The 23277-nt window shown below is 37.5% G+C and overlaps 1 protein-coding gene across 1 annotated transcript; it reads right to left on the bottom strand.

The window, feature by feature from the left end:
• Positions 1 to 880: 880 nt before the first annotated feature.
• Positions 881 to 22938, bottom strand: LOC136978399 (homeotic protein proboscipedia-like). Its single transcript, XM_067274101.1, is given in 3 exon segments — positions 881 to 2636; positions 2638 to 3338; positions 22206 to 22938. Coding segments are annotated over 3 exon segments (2049 nt in total). The 5' UTR covers positions 22501 to 22938; the 3' UTR covers positions 881 to 1583.
• Positions 22939 to 23277: the final 339 nt, after the last annotated feature.

Genomic DNA, 23277 nt, shown 5'->3' with positions numbered 1-23277 from the left:
TGCCGAACTATAAGGTACTATACAGGTCCTGTACCCATTTACGTATAAAAGGTGTGGGTATCGATGAGGCTTCTTATCTTTACAAACACTAAAATCTAGCAATTTATAATAGGCCTCGTTAACATTAAATTACGGAAGAAAAAAAAAAATTAAAAAGAAATTGAAAATAAAATCTCGGGCCATCCGGAAAGGTTACGGAGTACAGAGCGTGTACAGATGAAGATGTACAGGAATTTAAATTGCACAGAGACGTACGGTATATACAAGATCACAGTTCTATCTAATCTGTACACAGATCCCGAACAAGAGGGAATATTTGAACCAAGGTAATTTATTGCCTTGCTTACGTTTGTGACGCGCCAACTGTTTATTGATTGCTTATATATATATATATATTTTTATATATAATTAATTTATTTATCTTTCATTTATTTATATATATAGTCACAATAACGTAACAATATTGCTGATAATGCAGTTCATCTATCGCAAAATTCCAGGGAAAAAACAATTGAAAGTAATTTCATTTCCGCGTGATTAAATACAAAAATTAACAATAATATCGTTTTTAAATTAAGAAAAATAAAAAAACAAAATTATCAGGTGGCGCTGGTTTCGTCACACAGTTAGACTAATAATGGCCGTATCAAGAACAACAGGTGCGGAACCAGTGCCTCAGATTAAGAAGCGCTGGCACAGCGTAATGTAATTCGTTATTTGATACAATTTAGCGAGAAAATATAGCTAACAACTACAAAAAAGCAACTTTTTAAACTGGAAATGATACAAATTAGCTTAATTAGTTGAAACTTTTGCAACATTCGTAAAGTATTGAATGGGTAGCATATGTAACCGAAAGGGTCATCGATTAAATATACATGAAACTGAAGTTTTAGAACTGACCTTTATACAACTTTAACTTTTAAATAATAATTAAAAAAAATTAGGCCTAGACCGGAAAAAAGTCTTCTGTTACATTTTAAAAATCATTAAATTTAAAATTCGGAATAATGCGATTGATTAGAACTACTTTGAAGCACAGAGAGAAACTGAACCTGATCTTAGTGCATTTTATGGGTTTGAGGAACTTTTATGGTATTAAAAACTTTAATGAGATTGCAGCACATATAATAATCAATTTTCGTAACTTAAATTGTCGGGATCACAATAACTAGAGGATCGTAAAGCGGTTATAGAGGACCAAAATGGATGCAGAATCACTAAAGTTAGGGGTGGCCTACGGCCTTGTGACAATATGGGGCGCACAAAAATATCACCATCATCTTTCTGGTAAAACATGTGGTTGCACGTCAGAACTAGGCATCCGTAATGGTTCAAAATTCTCCAATTGGTCAAGGTACAACTGAGAGAAATGAAAAGGTATTAAAATAAAGCTTGATCAATCAGATAACTTTGATCCGAGATTCTACTGGTGAGGTTCGTAGACATAGGCCGATCTAGTTCTAAACTCGATCACATCTGGATCTAAATTACACAGAAGTTCCTAAACATCCATTCATAAATTTTTTTGTTACGATAGCGGTCGTCACGAAAGTTTTATATAATGTTCCTCATCTCGAAAATCAACTCAATTGATAATACTCGGGTGCTGAATAGTCGTTGGCGATGTTCAAGAAGTTAAAGTCGTTCGTACCACTTGCATTTTGCATGTTATTGTTTGTGTTATTGTTATAAGTTCCGTTGTCGTAATAATTGTTATAATTATAACTCAGATCACCCGAGTCTGTGCACTGACCATTGTACTGTTCCGACGCCATGTTAGGATTGGTATAGTTGGACATGGCGGCTGTATCCGCCACGTTGTTCATCTCGTAGTAGTTAGACGTCTGGAGTGTCTGTTTGGGTGCAGTGGCACTATAATCTGGTATTCGGTTGCCGGAACCTTGATTCATGTCGTAATACATGTTTTGACCCGATGGCATCATGTCCTCCCCAGTGTAGTCGTTTCTGTAAGAAGCGTAACAGAATTCGCCGTTACCTGCCGGTGCCATATTGTTGTAGTGATCTTCGGTAGGTAACGCCTCGTAATTTGCATAATTGCGAGAATTATATTCGGGTGTTTGTCCCCTATAGTCTTGTAGATATGGATGAGGGGAGGGAGATAAGGTTTGGTTGCTCATTTGCTCCACAGGGTAGTACTGCCTTGTTTGGTGCATGGGCACCCTTTGCTGTTGGCTGGTTTGTTGGATTGGATTGTTCTGTATGATACTGTTGTTATTGTTAGGTTGTCCGCGGTGGTTCTGTATGGCCGTCGGTTGCACTGTATACATGGGTGGTGATTGCACACACCCATTAGGAGATTGTTGAGGCACTCTACCGGAGTTTGGATAATAAACAGGAGGTGGTGTAACTTTGTAGCTCCCGTGGAACGTGTAACCGTTGTCCATTTGTTGGGGAGGATGTAAAGTCTGGTGAGATGCAGGAGGGGACGTTCTGTAACAATAACTGGACATAGAAGGTGAAGGACCTCTCTGTGTGTAATTCGTTGAGGTGATGGCCGGATCCGTGTAAGAGGGATACAGTCTGGATCTCTGGCAATTGGGAGATTGGGTCATCTGCGAAGAATATCCGTTGCCCGGGCTAGTTGCCTGTCCACCAGGTGGTGTGCGAGATAATGTGTTACACGGCTGATGACAATGAGTGCTCGTGCCCTCCATGGTACAAAACCCTCATTACTTTATCTGGCGCCGTCACAGGGCATATGTTCCTAATTGCCGCTGTAGTAGTTACAGGTGGTTCGCATATAACAGTATGAGCCACAGTTGCATTAGCAGTTACATCCTGAATGTCTTGCGGCGTTCCTCTTCTGTCACCTTGACTACAGGGGGATGAAGAATGAACCGGTGTAGAGCTCACCGTCACGGGTGACTGCAGATGCTCCTCTGCCTCTACTTCTTTTAAAATTTCTGTTTTGGGACTCGAGGGCCTGCAACACGTTTCCGGAGTCGCTGTGCTTTCTTGAGGCGTTGTACCAGTCGAGGTACATTCTTTGGTCCCGCTGTTGCTACTCTGGTCCCCGTCGGGCGTTCTAGAAGGTGGGGGCGGGCCACGATCCGAATCCGAGTCTTTGGTATCACTTCCCGCATCCCCATTCTTATCGTCATTTTTGTTCATCATAGTTTGCCTCTTGTGTTTCATTCTACGATTCTGGAACCACACCTTCACTTGCCTCTCTGTTAGATCCAGAGATGCTGCAATTTCTATCCTCCGGGGTCTGCACAGATATTTATTAAAATGAAACTCCTTCTCCAGTTCCAACAACTGTGTGTTTGTGTAAGCAGTTCGGAGACGTCGTGGCATCCCATTCTCGTTGTTCTCTGAAAGGAACCAAAGGAAAAACAAGGAAATTAGTAAGGGAAAATAAAGAAAAATCTAAACTGAGTTTAACTAATGCCTACATCCTGTATATTTGAGGGAGGGGGAGAGAATTTTTTGAACGATAAACAGCATACGAGGGCGAGGAACACCCTCGAGGGCTTATCTCTTCTATCAGCGGAAAGGTTCCTTTAATGAAGAAAATCTAAAGGACAGGTCCTATTACTGACTGGTTTGGCGTAGAAGGTTATAAAAAGTTTATAAATGTAGACTTGATCACCCTGACATTCATTACATGTGTGACATATATTAGAAGGCACTTTTTTCAACGGCCGTCCTACAAATTTGGTAACTCTAGAAGGCGATTTCCGCAAAATTCTAGAGGGCATTTCGTATAGAAAACTTTACTTTTTTCTCGTCCTGGGTGTGTTAGGACCCAAAAATATATATATTTTTAGCCTCTAGCAATTACAAAAGTGCAATTGGGGAGGGGGGTTTAACTTCTTTGTTTTGGGTGGAGTGGGTTTTCTATTAGAGCCTATACACAGGAAAAAAAAAGAATTGGTAAAGTAGGGGCATCCGTATCACATGAATGAAAAATGAAGCGCTTGAAACAATTCATGATACTTTAATAGGTCCAGCATTAAGTGTAATGACTAGAAAATAGGCACAGCCTATGGGCAACCATTGGAACATTACAGTTCAAGCGTAGAGGAGTGGAATATCTCGAAACCATTTAATTATAACCTTTTACATTTTTAATTGACTCGTCTAGAAAAGAAGTAGTTAAGTAACAAAGGTAATTAATAACAAAATTTCGTGTTTTATTATTAATTATCTTCTTCTAAAACCCCCTTTTTTTAAACATTATAGGGAGATTAGAAAAGCTTTCAACCTTCTTCATTCTGATTCACCCCAGAGTTTTCTATGTGTGGAATTGTAGCACTAACCGATCCTTTTTGAAGTAGATTTAAATAAATATTAGAAAAAAAAACACGATTAAAAAAATCAAATAAAATATCTGAGAAAAGTCAATTGGGGAAGGAAAAAAAAAATATCCCAGAAAAATCAATTTATAAAGTTGCTGAGTATTCAAAATTTATTAATTTTTTTTAATAAAAATGTAATTAATAAAAATATTGCTGTGATAATGAAAAAAGGAGGAAAATTTCGAAATTGTTTACGGTATATAAATTTCATTAAAAAGTTATTGCTTCTGCCATTTTTAGGGGGGGTTAATTGGCAAATTTCGAGTGGTTTCGAGAGGATAACGCCCTAACCAAGCGAAGGATTCTTAAATTTATTCTTAATTCAAGCATTATTTAATTACTTAAGGTGAAATTTATGATTTAAAAGTAGATTTGAACCCTTTTGGAGAGACATATTTGAAGTAAGAACTCGCGACAGAGGTGTTATAGCAAAAATCGAGGCACTCCATTTTAAGGTACGAACCCACGACAGTTACAAGAGCAACGTAAGCATCTGTAAGCGCCCTTTATAGCGAATGTAATCGAACCCCGGCTTTAATAATTAGTTATAAATGTTTGTAGAGTGTAAACGGGACAGGTAGCAACTATCAGACATCGAGAGTAAAAGGTTGCTGACCCCTGCACTCCTACTATTCTCGATATCGATCAAGTCCATCATGTCCGCTGCATGTCACGAGTATTGTCATCTTGTATCGTCCCGTTTGTTTTCGCTGCCCATCAGGGATCGCCATTTGAAATTTAAAAGGAGAAGAAATCAACTTCGGACTTGGAAAAAAATCCTCCCACTGTCTCTTCCAATCGTTGTCATAGTAACGCTCGTGATCTCTCCACCGTTTCCCTTTTGCTCCCAAGTGATCTCGAAGATTGGAGTCGAAATCCAGAAAGGTGCAGAGATTTCTTGTCTTCCTCTCTCCGCCCCTCCTCTTTCTTTCTCTTCCATTTTTGTTTGGGGGATTTAATCTGCACTTTTTTTCCCTCTCTCTAAAATGCCCATTTTTTTCTGGTGTTGCCGTGATGTCCGTGATAATTTTTAACTCCAAAATTAACTACTCCTTTGTATAAGAGTGTTAACTCTCTTGTAAATCTGGTGTATTTTCCTTAATTTCTTATTCTAGACTGTACTTTTATAGCTATATTTTAAGCTGGGAGGTGTACCTTTCCCACAATATTACACATTAATATTGTATCTTTCCCTTAATATCCTATTGAGAGCATTAAAATAGCCCCTTCAGCTTACAATAGGATACTTCTCGCGAAGTCTGACAAATTTTCCATAATTTCTTATACTAGAGATGTGGCTTTCCCACAATATAACTATACATTATGAGGGTGACTTACCCTTAATATCATATATTGAGTGTCATGGTAGCATCCTACGATATTTAAGCATGTAGGGGTGCGTGTTTCATGCGATACCCCACAATACGGAGGTATCTATCACGTAGTACACTACATTAAGGGCCTAACTTTCCTTTAGTATCAAATATTGTTGTGTGTTCTTTCCTCTGTGCATAATTTTTAAGGAAAGGGAAAGGGTTGTTTCCTGTAGAGGAGGAGGAGGTCTCTCACGTCATCTGGAGATCGTGTGACAACAATGAGGTGTTCTTTCCTATATTGTGACACCCACGACGCTTAATGATTGTCAAGGTCGATGATAAACGAATTTACGACTACGTAATCGCGTCTTCCTGTTCGCCTTTGTTCCTCTACACATTTATATTCACGCAATCGTCTCCATCCCCCATCTCGAGAGGTCTAAAAAAGTTGGAGAATGTTTCCAAAAATGTTTACTTTAAAAATAGAAAAAATACTTCCAAAGTTTCCTTTAAGAATGAAAATAAGTCATTTAGCTTCTCTTTTAAGCCTTAGCCTTAAGTTAAGTACGTCGATTAAAACGTAGGCAAAACTCATTAAATAAAGTTTATTAAGGCCTAGACAACATCTACACGCTACGATGTAAAGCTATTTACATTAGAAAAATGAGTATTTGTAGCTTTATTAGGTGTTAAAGCGATGTGAATTTTAACAAAATTGAAAATTAAAGCCTTAATTTAATAGCCTACAGGCTTAATTTAGTAATAACCTTTTAAAAGCAATTATTTCCTCTCGCTAAAAATCCGTGGAAATGAGTTAATATGTACAGTACAGCATATTAAAAAGGCTTGGTAGAACTTAATTAATGCCTTAAACGTATATTAAAAGATATAATTAGGGTCTAAAGCCTTTTTTTAAATATAATTAATCGTTTTTCAGGCTAATAATTGCAAAAAAAAGTTATCCATTACTTCATCCGTAATAAAAAATAATTTACCATTTTTTAAGTCAAGAATACATTTTACATGTTCGAAAACAACTTAGTTTAAGCCTTAATGCCTTAATTGAGCCTTGAATTTTTAATCAAAGCCTATAATTAACCAAAATATCTCAAAAACGAAGAGTAATTAGCGCTGATGCATGCGAGATAACGTGAAAAAAAGAGTGAGAACACCTTTAACATCGAAAAAACAGGATTCTCTTCTCGGAAATGATTGAATCTGAGTAAAACTAAAGTCTAAAAGCCTTAAATATAATTGATTAATCCTAAAGGCTTAGAACTTTATCCAGTTTTCTTCGAATGCGGTTTAATTCATCAAGTGACGAACGATTTTTAAAGGTGCAGCATAATTATACCCCTTATAAAATATTCAAGCGCTTCTCTTCTGCGGCCATTCAATTAGTAAGGATTAAAAGATAATCAAATCGAGAGATAAAAGGATAATTCAATATCATTTATCACCAAGAAGTAGATTGGAATGAGGAGGAACCAATAACTGAGGCACTAAAAATAGTAAACCACCTCCAATATCACTTTACAACCTCCCAACTTTGACGTTGATTGACTTAATAAATATCACTCAACCAGCGATCATTTATGGGGGCCACCACGTCAAAGAAGTCACAGAAGCCCACTAAGTAAGAATTGAAAGACAAATTCAATCCAGGGGCGAGTCTTGGTTGCAATGGAACCATTTCGTCGACAACTAGAGCATGTTGGAGGACGAACTGGCGGGTAAAACCCCCATAAACGGTTTTACTGTTAAACGAATCAGGAAGCTAGGAGGAAGCGGCATCCCGACACATTAAAAATAATGCCGGATGAGGGCAATCTGTAGGTGGAGACTATATATATGAGGCTCTTCCTGGATCCATGAATGAATGGATGCTGCACGGCTGGACGGTCCTTCAGTACCTTTATGGCTAAAGAATTCAGACAATAAATGGTCCTTTAAGTAGGTACTCCATCGGAAAAAAAATAGTGTTTTGTTCTCCGTTGACCCGAGCAGGTTTCAGAACTTCCTCCTCCTTCTATGCAAATGGCTTCCTGTGAAGATCGCCCCGAGCCTTGATTTTTCTACATGGATTAAACCAATTACAATGCCTACTATTTTATATCACGTTAATGAAAAAAACCCAACTAACAACTTGGCCTCCCTCTCGAACAGTAGGGGGTTGAGAATTTTGCGAAATTCTAAGAACTATAAGCTTAAGAATAGCTTTCTGTATAGTTATTTTGGTATCTGTAACACCCTTTTTTTCATGCATAGCCTCGAGGATTATTAGCGATAAATTGTTGAATATTGCATTAAAATAGGGTCTAACCGCTTAATTTTTAACGTGTAACCCTATAAAATCGTTTAAACTATTAAAATTTGAAGGATATATACGGGGATGTTACATTATTAGTGGTCCTTACTTCAGTTATTGATCACTTAACCTTCACACGAAAGTGCACTTAAACAATGTCTAAAATTTGTATAGGACTATTTCATTAAGGAATTAAGTTATTTAATAAGGACTACAATAGTCCTTACTATGATAATAACCTTCTAAACTCCTTTAGAGTCCTTAAAAAGTTATAATTTAGCATCTCAATTGTCTAGTTTGTAGCCACTGTAAATACAAAATACGCTAATTTAAACGCCTAAAAACACTTCTTAAGGTCTTACGTCGATCCTGACTTGTGTCTCAAGCACTATAAATTTAAATTATAGTTACACAAATAGTTATAGGTGGATAAATTCTTTCATAAAATGGATTGAAATTAAGTCCTTAAGGAGCAACACACTTACATTCTAAATCTGTAAAGGGTTCATCACGTGATTAAGGCATAAAATTAAGGATTTTACAGGTCTCTATTTCACTATAATTCATTATAAATCGAATGAAATTATAGAAAGGTATGGCATAGCTTCGACGTATAGCAGAGCAGACCAGTGCTGGATTAAGCCTCTACCGATGCCTACACAATATTTAAATTGGGGCCCCATTTAAATAAGTTTCTTGTAAAAAATGTTAGTCATTAATCAGCCTTTAAAAAGCCTGATCCCTCCAAATTACAGGCCCTAGACATTTGTCTTATTTACCTATTGGTTGATCTGGCATTGGAGCAGACACACTAACACATGGAAAAATGTTAGAAGTAAGGTTACAAACACGTTTGTATATTTAGGGAACGCAAAATAAGGCTTTTTTGTAGCTCCTTATATCATTACACACCACCTAAATTCATTTGGAAGAGAATTATCCAGGAACCAAACGGATAACATTAGACTTTCATGGGAGTAGCACACCATTAATAACATTTGTATCGTATCATTTAATAATATCGACGCCATAACATCGTATCAATAATGTTTTTAGCACATTATTCGAGTATATTTACACACTAATATTGTTGTATTACGTCACTAGTAATTTATAGCATATTATTAAATTTATGCTTAATACTATCACTAGTGTTGAGATATAAATAATTTCCATAGACCAACACTAGTGACTAATTTATAGAATTATTATTACATTATTCATTTCCCAACAGCATTTAGTATATTAGTGATATACTGAGGGCTTAACACAACACTAAAACACTGCTATGACAACAAATAAAGAACATTTTCAGCATATTAATTGAACATCACTAAACCCATTAAAAATCTCTCACAGCTCAATATCATTTTAAAGAGCATCCACCAGAAGCACTCACAACACTACCAGTTTAAAGCATAACCACTAAAATCACACACAAAGCCGAACACCAAAGTATCACCCAGTGCTGACCTCAAGCACACTACAAGAAGCAGTCATAACCCAAGACGTAATTTGTAGTTCATCACTAATTTATAGCCCATGACTATTAACATTTGTAACGCATTAGGTAAGGACCGAAGAACAAAAGTGACAATACCCACGTATTATAAAAAATGCCTACTTTATCACAATTTTTAAAAAAAATGGCTATGGGCGATATTTCTACAAAGTCTATAATCAAAATTTTGATGACTCGGTACTAGAATTTACAAAATTATAACCTTAACACAAGCCTGGAGGCTCGTATTAGCACTTTAATGGAACCATTAATGATCCATTTTAGCTAATTTTTGGTCATTTCGGGTGTTAAAAAATGGCCCTTAATGGATTGTCGTGGGGGGAAGTCTTTGCGGATTTTTAATAAGTTCTGTAACAAAGAGAATTAAATAAATTTTGTCCATTGGCCCGCTGTAACTTATTTAAATTTAGTTCAAGATCCAAAAAAAAGATTAAGATTTTTTTAAGGCTATTGTCATCAGTTTTAAGGTCAAAATAAGTGGGCCTATAGAAGTTCAGTAATGTGAATTTTTTACACGCTGTCTACTATATAATTTGACCTAATTTCGGTGTCAAATTTTAATTTTGGGTTGGAGAAATCCATGTATCTTGACGTATTTTAGGGGTTTGGAGGCTTTAAGATCTTCATCTAAACTTCCTGTCCCCAAAAATTTATACTCTTTCTTTTAAAGGTTTCTATTTTTAAACACTTTTTATCTAAAAAATTGATACTTTACACCGCTTTTTCCATTTTTAATCTAAAAAAACCTTTTGTTTTAGCTCATTGTGATTCTAAAAATCTCCAGAGTCTTTATTATTTATAGTCTATAATTTAAGCTCACTTTTAACAAAAAAAATGTTTTTAACTTTAGATTCCAGCTTTTTTCTGATTTAAAAAATCTGTAGTTTCAGCACACATTTAGTCTTAAAAAAGACCAATTTTACTTCATTTTGTTATCCGAAAAATCCCCAATTTTATTCCGTTTTGTTATTCAAAAAATCCCCAATTTTACTTTATTTTGTTATCCGAAAAATCCCCAATTTTGTTCCATTTTATTATCCAAAAACTCCCCAATTTTACTCCATTTTGTTATTCAAAAAATCCCCAATTTTACTTCATTTTGTTATCCAAAAAATCCCCAATTTTACTTTATTTTGTTATCCGAAAAATCCCCAATTTTGTTCCATTTTATTATCCAAAAACTCCCCAATTTTACTCCATTTTGTCATTCAAAAAATCCCCAATTTTACTTCATATTGTTATCCTAAAAATCCCCAATTTTACTTCATTTTGTTATCCGAAAAATTTTCAATTTTGTTCCATTTTGTTATCCAAAAAATCCTCAATTTTACTTCATTTTGTTATCCACAAAATCCCCAATTTTACTTCATTTTGTTATCCACAAAATCCCCAATTTTACTCCATTTTGTTATCCTAAAAATCTCAATTTCACTTCATTTTGTTATCCGAAAAATTTTCAATTTTCCTCCATTTTGTTATCCAACTTCTAAAAACAATATCTAAATATATTTTGGATCAAAATTCAGCAATATTTTATAAAAATGTAATTAAAATCGTGTTTTTAAAAACGAGTTCCCTGATCCAAACGGTCGCTTTAACGTTAAGCTGTACTTCAGATCCACATTTAGTGGATCTAAATTGATCCAGAACGATCCGGAATCAATTTAGATCGAAGTCGGTACGGTCTTCTTCGTGTTTTCTAACAGAAAAAAAGTACATTAATTTGTCATAGGGGGGTGTAAAAGTTCGGTGTGTAATAATAGAAAAGATGCTGTTGTAGGGGGGTGAAGTTAGAAGAATGTATTAAGTGCTGAAGTGCCAAATTTAGTACTTGACACAAAGATGATCTACATGACAGTAAATTGCTGTAAGAAAAGATGATTGACAGGTCAGAAAGACACCGCATAAATTAGCCTCTTGCCACGTAAAGGGGCCATTTATTACTTAGTTGTGTGCACTAATATAGCACTTCTAGTTAGAGAGGAGTAGGCACTGACTGAGGGCATTTTGCCAATTTACTACATCCTTTTTAACTACATTAATATTTATACTGGTCTAATATTAACCTCTCTGTCGAGCCATATCTTCTGAGCCTTTCTGTGGGGCCTTATGAGGCCTTAAGGAAAGGCTGGTGAGATTTGGCTCGTCGGAGGCCTCGGAAACGTCAACGGAAGGATTTTAAGACCTTTTATAAGTTAGCCCTAATAGGCTTCAGCTGAAAAAGCCCGAAAAGTCTCACCAGAAAGGCTCAAAATGTCTCGGCATAAAGGCTTACGAGATCTGGCTTATCAGAGGCCTCAGAAACGTCAGCAGAAGGATTTTTAATACCCTCTTATGAGTGAAATTCCAAATTATATTTAGGCCTTAGAAGGCTCTGGGGAGAAGGGTCAAAAGGCTTTAAGAAAGCGCGATACAAAATAGTTAAACTTTTAGGCTACTCTGGGGTGCTTTAACGTAATATAAAAATTACAAGTGTAGAATTACTAAGGCTTAAAGTAAGGCTTTATCAGGTTTTTTGTCGAGTCTAAAGGCCTCAAATGCATAGATTTCGTGTAAGTTTGTGTGATTAGGCCTCATCAACTTTCATTTATTACAGCTGTAGAAACCCATAAATTAGTAGTAGTATAGTTCTTGTAAAGTAGCAAGTATTAAGGCTCATCTAACTGCAAAAAATTGAATTTATTAAGGCTTCAAATATTATAATCAAGAGCTACAAGGCATAATATCGCACTTGACTTCTGGCAATTCTATACAAGTAATTTTTTAAAAAATTAATGTTTTAATTACGTTATAATCTTAATTTAAACTACTAAATAATTTATAAAATAAGGCTTAGACAAAAAAATGAGGCTCAAAATTATAATTCTGATCAAAAATCTTCCTTGTAGATTAATACCAGAATACTGTATTTTACATCCAATTACGAGCCCTAAAACCTTATTAGAGCCTTAAGTATTGCTTTAAAATATTAAGGCTCACTCAATGAAAGCCTTAACGAACGTGAATTTTTAATTAATGCTACTACATTTTTGTAATTTAATGCCCAGCTCTAAGTCCTCGATTAATATTTTTTAAATAAATGGCACAGAAAAAAGGCACAGGCAATAATTTAAATATTAAAAAAGACGATAATTAAAATTTGGATGCATTTTTATTAGTTTATTAGAGGAACAGATGTGGAAAGCCTCATAAATAAAGGAACGATAAGAAGGTTAATGTGAGCAGAATACAAAATCAGAAGGTCAACAAGTAGGAAGTGTAGTAGCCTAAGCCTTCAGGCTATAACAGTGTAAATTGTACGTTTAGCGATTATTATCCTCTCCTATTATGTTAATAAATTTATGAAACAGAACAATATAGTGTTTTTTATAGCTTTATTTTTATAATTTTACGAAGAACTGAAGTGTTGGTTAAATAATTTAGGTACCATCTTGCCTGCTTTTTCTTTGTTTTTATCGACTTTTAAGGGTCCGAAAAAGCATGCCACGTGACAATTTATTGTCTCTCTTAAAAGTAAAAGAATATTAATTAATATTCTTGTGTTGTTTATTACAGTAGAGGCGAGAAAACGATAGATTTTTGTGTTGTGTTTTTTGCACCCTTCCTCATACATATCTATTGTTTCTGGTGACTTTATAAAGTAAAAATGTGCTCACCTGACCTTTATAACTGTTACATAAACACTGGGTATGGTGACGTATCTGATAAATTTTAACACAGTTCAACATTTAGGTTTGATCAAGAGGCCTACTTGATGAAGAAACTGAATTAAACAATTAGAATTTGGTCAATTCAGTAGGGACTAACAACTAACAGTTTTACCTAGTCAATAGGGCCTACTATTGAAGACAATAAATTGACATTTTAGTTGGGCTACCCTATTGAGTAGATCAATTTAAAGTTGTTGGATTCTATTGATTAATTCACTCAGTTAGTTTAAGCTCAGGCAAGTAGAAACTGGCCTGCTCAATAGAGTCTAACAATTAGAAATTGATCTAGTCTATAGTGTCTAATGCTGGAGCCTGGGTAATGTTGAACTCAGTAGGGTCTAATGATTCCTAGGGAGTGTTGAACTCAGTAGAATCCAATGCTGGAGCTTAGGGAGTGTTGAACTCAACAGAGTATGCTAGAGATTACATAGTAGAGTCAGAAGGGTTTAGTATTAAACCATTGTGTTAATATTGAACTCAGTGGGGTCTAGCATTAAAACCTGAGTTATTTAGTAGAGTCCAATAACTGGAAGTTGTATTCAACAGTGTCCAACTATTATAACCTAATCTACTCAACAAGACACAGGGACCAACAGAAGAAGCTGAACTAATCAATGGAGTTGAACAATTTTGATTTACTCAATAAAACTAAACTACTATTAATCTACTACGTATTGTATATAACTTGTCATAGGAACCAACAATTAGAATTTTACTGTATTGATCACAATTCAACAGATAACACAGCCTACACAAGAGAATAATCTAATCATAGACTCTATCTACTGTAGAATCCAATACTAAGTATTGTTTTCTCAGAGAAAACTAAACTCACTTCAATATGGGGCTAAATTTAGAACACTTGGATAAATATAGAAACTAGTTTAAACACCAGGGCAACAAAATGCATGTTTCAAGTGAACAATTTGAATTTAAACACCCGAAAGAAGGCACTTATTAGATGTTTCTAACACCCAATAAGTGTCTTCTTTCAAATAAAACACTTATTTAGAACAGGAGATATCGTAAATTTACTTGTAAACTTATACTGGCAGATATGCAAATTAGTCAGACAGCGGTAGTGTTTGTAGTGTTTTACAAGGTGTGGCTTCAAACGGGGTGTTTTAAAAATTGCATATTTAATTGATAAATATCCTTGAGAAGATAGATAGATAGAGTGAGAGGGAGACAAATGACGTGTGTTGGAGAACCAAGAGAGAAGTCTGATGTCACACAACCTGGGTGTATTTGTGTTGTTGGCATCATTTCTTTTGTAAAAGTGCCAGAAGAAGCTCGTACATCACTTTTTTATTCCGAAAAAAGAGGAGGGAGGAAAGAGGAAAAAGGAAAAAAAAAGAGGAAAATATCCTATTCTTCTCAGATGCTTGTCAAATTTTAAATTGGAAGAAAATTTAAGGCCCAATTCTTTGTATTTAGTAAGGCCTAAGATAAAATTTTAGGTCCCCTGAAAATAGTGATGTAATTGAGAACCTTCTAGATTTTCAGAGGCTTGCTGAACCTGATAAATTTTTAAGCAGGGTCATAATTATATTAGAGAGGTTCAGGAAGGTTTCTCAGCCTAATAAATCCATATTAGAAAGGTTTTGAAAGGCTTCTAAACAACATCAGAGTATGATTACAGGGATTTCGAAAGGCTTTTATAAGCCTGATTTTAATCAATACAGAAAGTCTTGTACTCGATAAAGCTTTCTGATAGAGTCAGAATTATAGAGATTTAGAAAGGCTTTTGGTCCTGTGAGAACTTCTAAATTGAATTGGAAAGATTCTGAAACACTTATAAGCCTGATAAATCCAAATATAATGCTAATTAAAGATTTCAAGTTGTATAGAAAGGCCTCATATTTTTTAAACAACAATCTATTTAAGGACTTAAAAATGATTTCGATCTCAAAACACTTAAAGATGCCTTAATTTTATTATTTATGTATAAAAACTTACGTTTAACTGTGTTGAATTTGAGACTTAAAAAGGCTATACACTTAAATATAGTTTCAAGTAGTAGCAATAACGATCAGGCTCAGCAGTAAGATCGTTTTTAATCTCTATATTCAGGCTTATATGACAAGCAGAATTAGCATTTACTCATTAGTCTGATCGGGCTCATGTTTTAAACAGGCTTAAGCAGATTAGCCTGTATTGATTAAGTGGAAAATCAGTATAAATTACTTAGAGCAGGAAATACTACTCACTTTTTTTAGCTCTAGAAAAGGCAATAAGTACAATAAAGGCCTTTAAAAATTTAGGTTAGCCTTCAGAGTAAACAGAGATGGAAAAAAACTGTAGTGTAATCCAACTGTATAAATTATTATGACGTCAAGATGACGTTAAACACGAGTCGCCTATAGGCACTGTAAACAGAAACAGGCGCTTGCTTATCGTTGGAAGACATAAATCATGGCAACAGAACACAGGAAGGGGAAGAAAAAAAAACACAGGATAAACTTTACACAAACAGATGCACTTTGCTTTTCCTGTGTTTAAACAGAAGTGTTGACGTAAGGTACACAAATCATAAACAAAAATATACAAGTGAGGGCCCTATCTTCGACTTTATCAAACTGTCAGAGGACACAAAGAATGCAACACAAGAGAAGACACTCTCCATGCAAACTAATTAGCATAAGAAAGAGAAGGATAATAACCAACGAAGTTGCAACTGCTAATTAGCACTTGGATAATAATTACACCTGGTCATGTGGTAATTATACCGATAATGATAGCCTACCTAAGTCAATAAGGTAATCTGTTCGTGCCTACAGGCTCAACGAATGAAGTTAAATGCCGTTTTCGATCACATGATTAAGGCCTATTACCCCCTACAAACATTTTTATACCATTGTTTTCTGCATACACAACAACAACGACTTGTTCTTGTGTTAATGAAACAGTACACACATGATCTGTGAGTGTTGTTACTGATGTTCTTTACACACCAGATGTGCAAAGTGGATTGTTTTTAACGTAAATAATGCTCGTGTTTTAGAAAATATCACACAAATTACCTATTTTAAACACTTAATATCTGTAAATTTACCTGTTTATAAACAATGTTTGCATGTTATTTGGTGCTTTTTGCAGGTAATTCGCGTGTCACTTGCTGCACATGTTCTGTTCTTAAAAATCGTGTGCTTATATTGGAGCATATTTGCATAAATTTAAATGCTCCTAACTATTAATACCACATTATCTGATTATTAGCAGCAGATACTGCACGTCTGTTTGTCTATTCTAAATCATTTTTGCTCATATCTAGTACATTATTTGCCTATTCTGAACATCTACTACATATTAACACCATCACCATGTGTTATGCTACCACATTATGATCTATAACATTACCTACTCCTGCAATTGTTCACACTATAATAGCATTTATTCACCTATTCACCATTGTTCGAACTATTAACTCCCTGATCCCATTTATCACTACTGGGAAGTATCAACAGTTTAATACTGTAGTAGCGTAACAGAGTAAAACTGTAGAACAATAAGCGTAACATAACTGTAGCAATGTATGCTAGCAATAAGAGTAACAGAACTGTAGTAATAAGAGCGTAACATAATAGACTAAACTGTTACAGCATTACAACACAACCATCGTTTTTATACCTATAACAGCATAGTCTGTTCGTTTTCTCAGCCACGTAACGTATCAAATTCTAGCGATTATGTTACGTTATTTTAAAACTGTAAACTATCAGCAACTAATATAGTAACAATTTAAAACTATAGTAGTACATTGTGAAAGCCTGTAACACGAGTAGAGATGAGATCGTAGATAATAACCGGAAATCTTTACTTCTAAAGTAACGTAAGAATTCTGTCAAAGTCGGTATTTATACTACTGTAGTAGCAATTAATAAAACTGACTAATGTTACTTTAATTATCAAAAAAAATACTATTAATCAACATCCAATTTACTCCTCCAAAAAACCGTAATTCACTCAGGCCTACCACAGTGTTACGCTGTTTATCGCTTTACATTTTAACAATAAGAAAATGCGTTTAGCGTAACAAAAACACTTATTATTTCGTGACAATTAACGCCCGTATACACTACTAGAGTAACAGATATTTAAATAAACTAGTTTTTAACATCGTTACGCTGGTAGTATTTACGTTTTTAATGCGGCCTCACGCGAGTAACAGTAATGACACTTTTATAGATCTATAAACGTAACTAGCAGCATAACGAATAGGCCTGGTACTGTTTAAGTTGAATTGTTATTACGGTAGTAAAATCGTAAAGGGGTGACGCTTAATTTTTGTAATTGAAGAGCGTAAAACTGGAGGAAAGTTAGTTTTAATGTAGTTTATGGAGTGTGTTACTTCTGTAAATGTTACGCTAGTAATTACAGAAGAAAACTACTTGTTACCATAGTAGCATAGAGAGATAGAAGAGCATACAGTAAGAATTTTAATCACTTGTTCCTGCGATAGTACGAATCGCATTCCTAAGAGGGGGAACACAAGAGTAAACAACACAGGGAGGTGTTTTTTTGTTCCTATAGCGGGAGGCCCTCTTGACTAATTAAATTCTACTGTGCAAGTTATTTTGTTACTGTGGTAGTGGAGATGGACTTTTCGAGTGAGAAAAGACAGTGACACCCCCTTCAGACGTGTCTACCCCCGCGTTTAAACTTGACCCCTTAAAGGACACTTCTAAGAAACTGCCAGTGCTACTACAGTAACAAAATTGTTTATTTTTACTAAGAGAAAAAAAGAACTCACCCGAACTAAGTGTTTGGTTCATCCCTATGGCTAATGCTACTATGTCAACATCGTCGACGACATGGAATGCGCGGGACTCGCCATGCACATCATTCGCGGAATTATCTACAGGTGGCTTGTTTGCTGACGTCAGCGCGGGGCGCGGCACACAGAAGGTAAAAGCCAGTGTGTGTGTGTGTGTGTGTGTGGCACTCCCTTTACTTTAATTAGATCTGTATTAATAAAAATAGCGTTTATGGGGCATTAAGTCATTTATATGGGGCCTCTGTCATCGATATAATAGTTACGTGGCACGTGCCGACAAATGCGTGCTGCTATCGTTCATCACGCAAAATTCAAAACCTCGTGACCGTAATGGTAACTAAGCGCTGTCGACACTAATCGCTGATTGTTTAGTGCCTTGCTTAAATGAAAAATTCCTCCCCATAATTATACCCGAAATATGCTTTAATGGCAATTATAACAGGCATTTATTGTATAGGCATTAATGCTTTATGAAATATCTTAGTTACTTTAGCCTGCTCCGTACAGAATCCTCGTGATAACCCTCTGTTAGATTAACTATTCGGGTACAGAACATCAGGATGACCCCCTACGGCTTACAGAATCCTATAGTTAACCCTCTATAAGTTAAATATTCGGGTATAAAACCCTCTGCGGTTTACAAAATCTTCGATCTAACCCTCTATGAGGTTAACTATTCGGGTACTGAACCTCACGAAACCTTCTGTGAGTGGATTATCCTTAATAGGTTGTATATTCAGATAAAGGACTTCAGGATAATCCTCTGAGGGGGTTAAAGATTTGGAGACAGAAACCCTTTAGAATTAATTATGCTAATATGGAATCCTAAACATACCCTGTGGTGTTAAATATGTTAATAATCACAGCCCTATCCTGAGATTAAATATCCTGATACAGAATTCTCATGATGTTCAGTGTGAATATGTGTAGTGTTAATAGTAAAGACGTGCCTCATGATAAATTTTAAAGTTAATTTTCGGGGTCCTCTCTTATTTAATGCTCACACTCAGGCATTAATTGCCTGAGTGTGGCAAATTAATTGCAATGAGCAATTAATGCCTGAGTGTGACAGATTTTGAGTGTCTCTACCCTTTTGTCTGGATCTTCTACCCTGGTTAATGCCTGAAGTGGAATGGTGACGTACCCTACATTCAAGTGCCTTCGTTAATAGTTTTATAGTGTTTTATGGAGACACATCTTTTATTAAATACCACTAGGCCTTAAACAATGCCTTAAAATTTAAAAAAAATGCCTATAGGCCGTACGTTATGCCCGAACAGAATTAATTAGAGATAAAATTTCCCTGTAGCGTAAGGAAAAATCCCGAGTATAAGTGACGTGATTGCAAAAGAAAAAAGAATTTCCTACTCCTCATTTATTTATCCGACGTAAATCACGGGGGTCAATCCGTTTGTCTGACTTCATTAACATACATATATAATATCTTTTTCTCATTCTGGCTGTTGAATGAAGCCAATCTTGGTGATTAAAAAACAGATCAAGTAGTAGAAAATACCCGTGCCTTTTCTCTGTAGAGGCAACATGACACGTAAGGTCTTGGCATTGTCATTGTAAGGGTGATGGGCTTGAGAAACCACGACATGACAGTCTTCCCCCTTCATCCATCTCCATCAAATTCGCCGTTAACTTTGCTTTCCCCCTTCTTGTTCGCTAATTGTCCCTCCTAGCTAGTCCTGACCACCGGGGTGTTGATTAAAATTTTAAAACCGGGCCGTCACGTGGCCGGCCTGGACTCCCTAAAATTTCCTATTTACGAGACACCCCAGGTACCAGGCGGCAATCTGTATACGTCGCGGGTTCTTACCCCGCCGAGAGTGACCGATTACCATAGCTACGGTGATGATGCTACTAGCCCTCATAACTCCCTCGTGTTACATTGATGGATAGCGTCAGGGCCTTTCAAGCCTGCCAGTTCGAAATTACGGCCTCGGGATAGCCTAAGTAATAGCTAAGTGATTTCAGGCTCTCCGCTCTGCGCTCTCTCCGTTTTAAGCCTTCTTAACTTATTACAAGCATTCAGGCTCCACATTAATCCTAGAGCTATTTTCACTACTCCAAGGCCTATAAGCTTTGAAGCCTTATATTAAATAGAAGAAAGCGCGCTGTCTTGTCTCCTGTTGTTTCGAAAAGGTATTCGAGCCTTTCCTGTTAGATATTTGCCTTTATGAGCCTTGATCCGAGAAGCCTTTCTACGAATTTCAGAGCAAATTTGAATATTTTTAAACCTTTAATTCTCTTGTTAAAAAAAGAGGCTCTTTCATAGCGTGAAGGGTGCGCATTGTCTATCATTCTTCACTTATTAGGAGGTCTACTTTTGTGTATATTATTGTCTGAACCAAAAATAAGTCATTTCGCAGAATAGCAAGATGTGTATCTGTAGTAAACACTATACTTTGTTGATTCACGCGAGCGTAAAGTATCCTGCACGCTTCAATAAGCCTGGATAGTCTATAAGGCTAAGCTGCTACCCAATGACATCCCCCTTCCTACATCGGAGAAAAGAATTATTTGGGAACAGTGGACCAAACTAAATCCTTCAATCGATCAAACTGCAATCGAGGCCTCTTACTTACACGCATTACGGAGAGCCTTCTTTTTAAGGCTCCGAGTTCGACCTTTCGAGTAGCCTTCCTTGCTCTTTCGCTTAATTAATTTAGAAGTGGACCTAATGAAATCGGGAGATTAACACGTTAGCGCTTTATCATGTTTTTTTCACCACTCTCTCTCTCCGCTTTTAACGTCCGTTAAATGGTGTAATAATTTTTATTTTATGCCCCGATACGGTTATAAAATTGCCTTTTATGTCATTTAGATAGGTTAGGGCCCCCGCGCATTATACGCGATTAACGGGGTAGGCGATTGTTATGTAAGAGACCCTTGGGATCTCTCGTATTAAGAACCTCGTACCTAATTTTGTGGTGTGTTTAAGAGATAAATAAAAACGTAGATAATTCGTAAAGGGCCTAGTTAAGTTCCCTTCACTCTTCAAGGCCTTCATTTAATATTTAAATAACTTAAGGGCCTCGCGCGTTATACACAATTAAAGCGTAGAAAATTGCCACGTAATAACTCTTCCCTTAAAAGCCTCGTCGAGCAGTTTGCGGCGTGTTTAATAAACAATTAATTTATATAAGGCCTACATTATTAGGGCCTTTGTAAAGTTTGGAGAACCGTAAATCCGATGCTTTCAGATCGGTTTTTAAAATCGTTTCTAAGCCCCCTCATTACACTAATCATTACCAGGCCTAAAGTTAAACACCCCGCAATTACGTTTAATAAATTCGAAAAATGAGGCCTACTTAACAGTCCGAGGCCTTAAGCCGCCGGGAAAGGCCTGGCCCGTAAATTAAGTAGAAGCTCCCATTTGTTTACAACAAAATAAAAATTTTTTAGCGAGCGAACGGGTAAGGAAGGAAGAGCAAGAGGCTCGTGCGTAGATTTAGACATTTAGAAGGGGGCCTCCGATGATATATGTGGGCATCAACATCAAACTGCCTTTATTACCCCAACGAATAATTCGTGTTTCATTGTCAACATAGAAGTAGCGCCGGCAGACATGTCTACTTCTCTGGTGATAAATCTCGTCCTTTCAACACACAATCGACGAAGGGGCTCTGCCGAGCTTCCGGGCCTTTTTTCAATATCCCCACGTGCCCCGAGGGTCACCGACATTCCACAATTCGCCACCCGATCTATTTCGGGTGGCCAGAAATTAGCTGAAGACCGAAAATCCCTCTACGTCGGATGGGGGTGAGAAAAACGTTTCAAGCTGTGGGAGGTTTTTCGGGCAGAGTCGTAAACACAAACCACCCGGGGTTGCCCCTACCTAAACCCATGACTTTTATCATTAGCGTAACGACGGAATTTCCCGACTATCTCTCCCCCCTTATAAAGTGCCCCTAGCGCGATATCGGGGAACGGGGGAAGGCGAGAGAAACGTAATAAGCGAATTATTCGACAGGCGAGCGGCGTTACAAAGGAGGGGGACGAAACCCGAACTAATAAATCTTAGCCGCTACCATGGTTACGCCAACGTAGACGGTCATCGGAGCCGGACGAACGGGTAGAAAAAAAGGGTAGAGACGGGGGTAGCACGTGAGGAAAAAAGAAAAAAAGAAAACGTGGAGGAAGAGGAGAGGGCTCGACCCGAGCGTGGCAGAGTGCAAAGGTCATGATGGATGGACGTCAGAGGAGACAGTGGGGTGATTGATAAAGGTGCAACTCACCTTGGTGTTGCTTACGCGTGGTCTTCTTCTCCTTCATCCATGGGTACTCCGGTACGGAGACGTTGTAACCATTTCCCGACGCGTGTTTGCCGGGTGGAGAAGGGGACGTTGGGGTACCGGCGCAGACCTGCAGCTGATTCGCATTCTCGAGCTGGCACAGGGTAGGTGGCGGCATGACCGGACCGTTGATTGATGAGCTCGGCCGAAACGTTTCATTGATATGAGGCAGGGCTGTCATAAATTCAGCCATGGACGGTTGACTGTTGATAAACCCGGCTTCGCACCCAGTCTCCATGCTGGTTTCTTGGTGTGTGCTGAGCTTCTTCTCCCTCCACATCCACTGTTCAGTTTCGCAGTAATCCAGTGCACGTAGCCCACTGTCGCCAAGGTGGAGGTGTAGGAGGAGGCGACATGGGCGCTGTGTGACGGTGGTAAACCCGTGTTGGAAATCTCACACGGCCACTCGTCTTGCATTCGGCCAGCATTGAGGTGCATTTCTGGATTGATAACAAAATCTGACCATTTCGGTTCGGTCACGTGACCGGCGCCCGTCCAATGGCGGCCCGGCTCGACGTCTGCCGGGGGAGGGGCGAAGTAGGGAAGCGCGCGTGTGTTGTGCCAGTTTGTGTGTGCCGTACCGCGGCACGTCGAAAGAAGCTGCTCGATGGCACAAAACTAAACTTGCGGATGGCTCGGGAGGACCGGGGACTGCCGCTCCCTCCCTCCCTGCTCTCCCCCCGCCGGGTCACCCCCTCCGTCACTCAGTCAACTCGATTTTTCATCCGGTGGACGTTAATGACGGGCCACAAATCATCGGGCGCTGTAACGCTTCCGTGTCGTGCAACGGCCCTTCCTTCATTAGCTAAGTAGCGGGCTGGGCGAACGGTTCGTCCGCCATCATTGCTCGATGCCAGTGGCCACCCTGCAAAACGGACGGCCTGTCCTGCGCACTAAAGCGCATTTGGGCTTAACCGAGTGGCACACCTTGCTCTGGAATACGGGTAAGTTGCATTTCCTGACTTGTGTTTTTCGCCCGCCACCGCCTGGTGGTGGTGTGTAGTTGTATATGTGT

This window comes from Centruroides vittatus, unplaced genomic scaffold (assembly GCF_030686945.1).
Source record: "Centruroides vittatus isolate TY-2023 unplaced genomic scaffold, ASM3068694v2 contig_526, whole genome shotgun sequence".
Lineage (NCBI taxonomy): Eukaryota > Metazoa > Arthropoda > Arachnida > Scorpiones > Buthidae > Centruroides > Centruroides vittatus.
The sequence above is the reverse complement of the archived record's forward strand: the minus strand, read 5'-3'. Positions and strand labels throughout refer to the sequence as shown.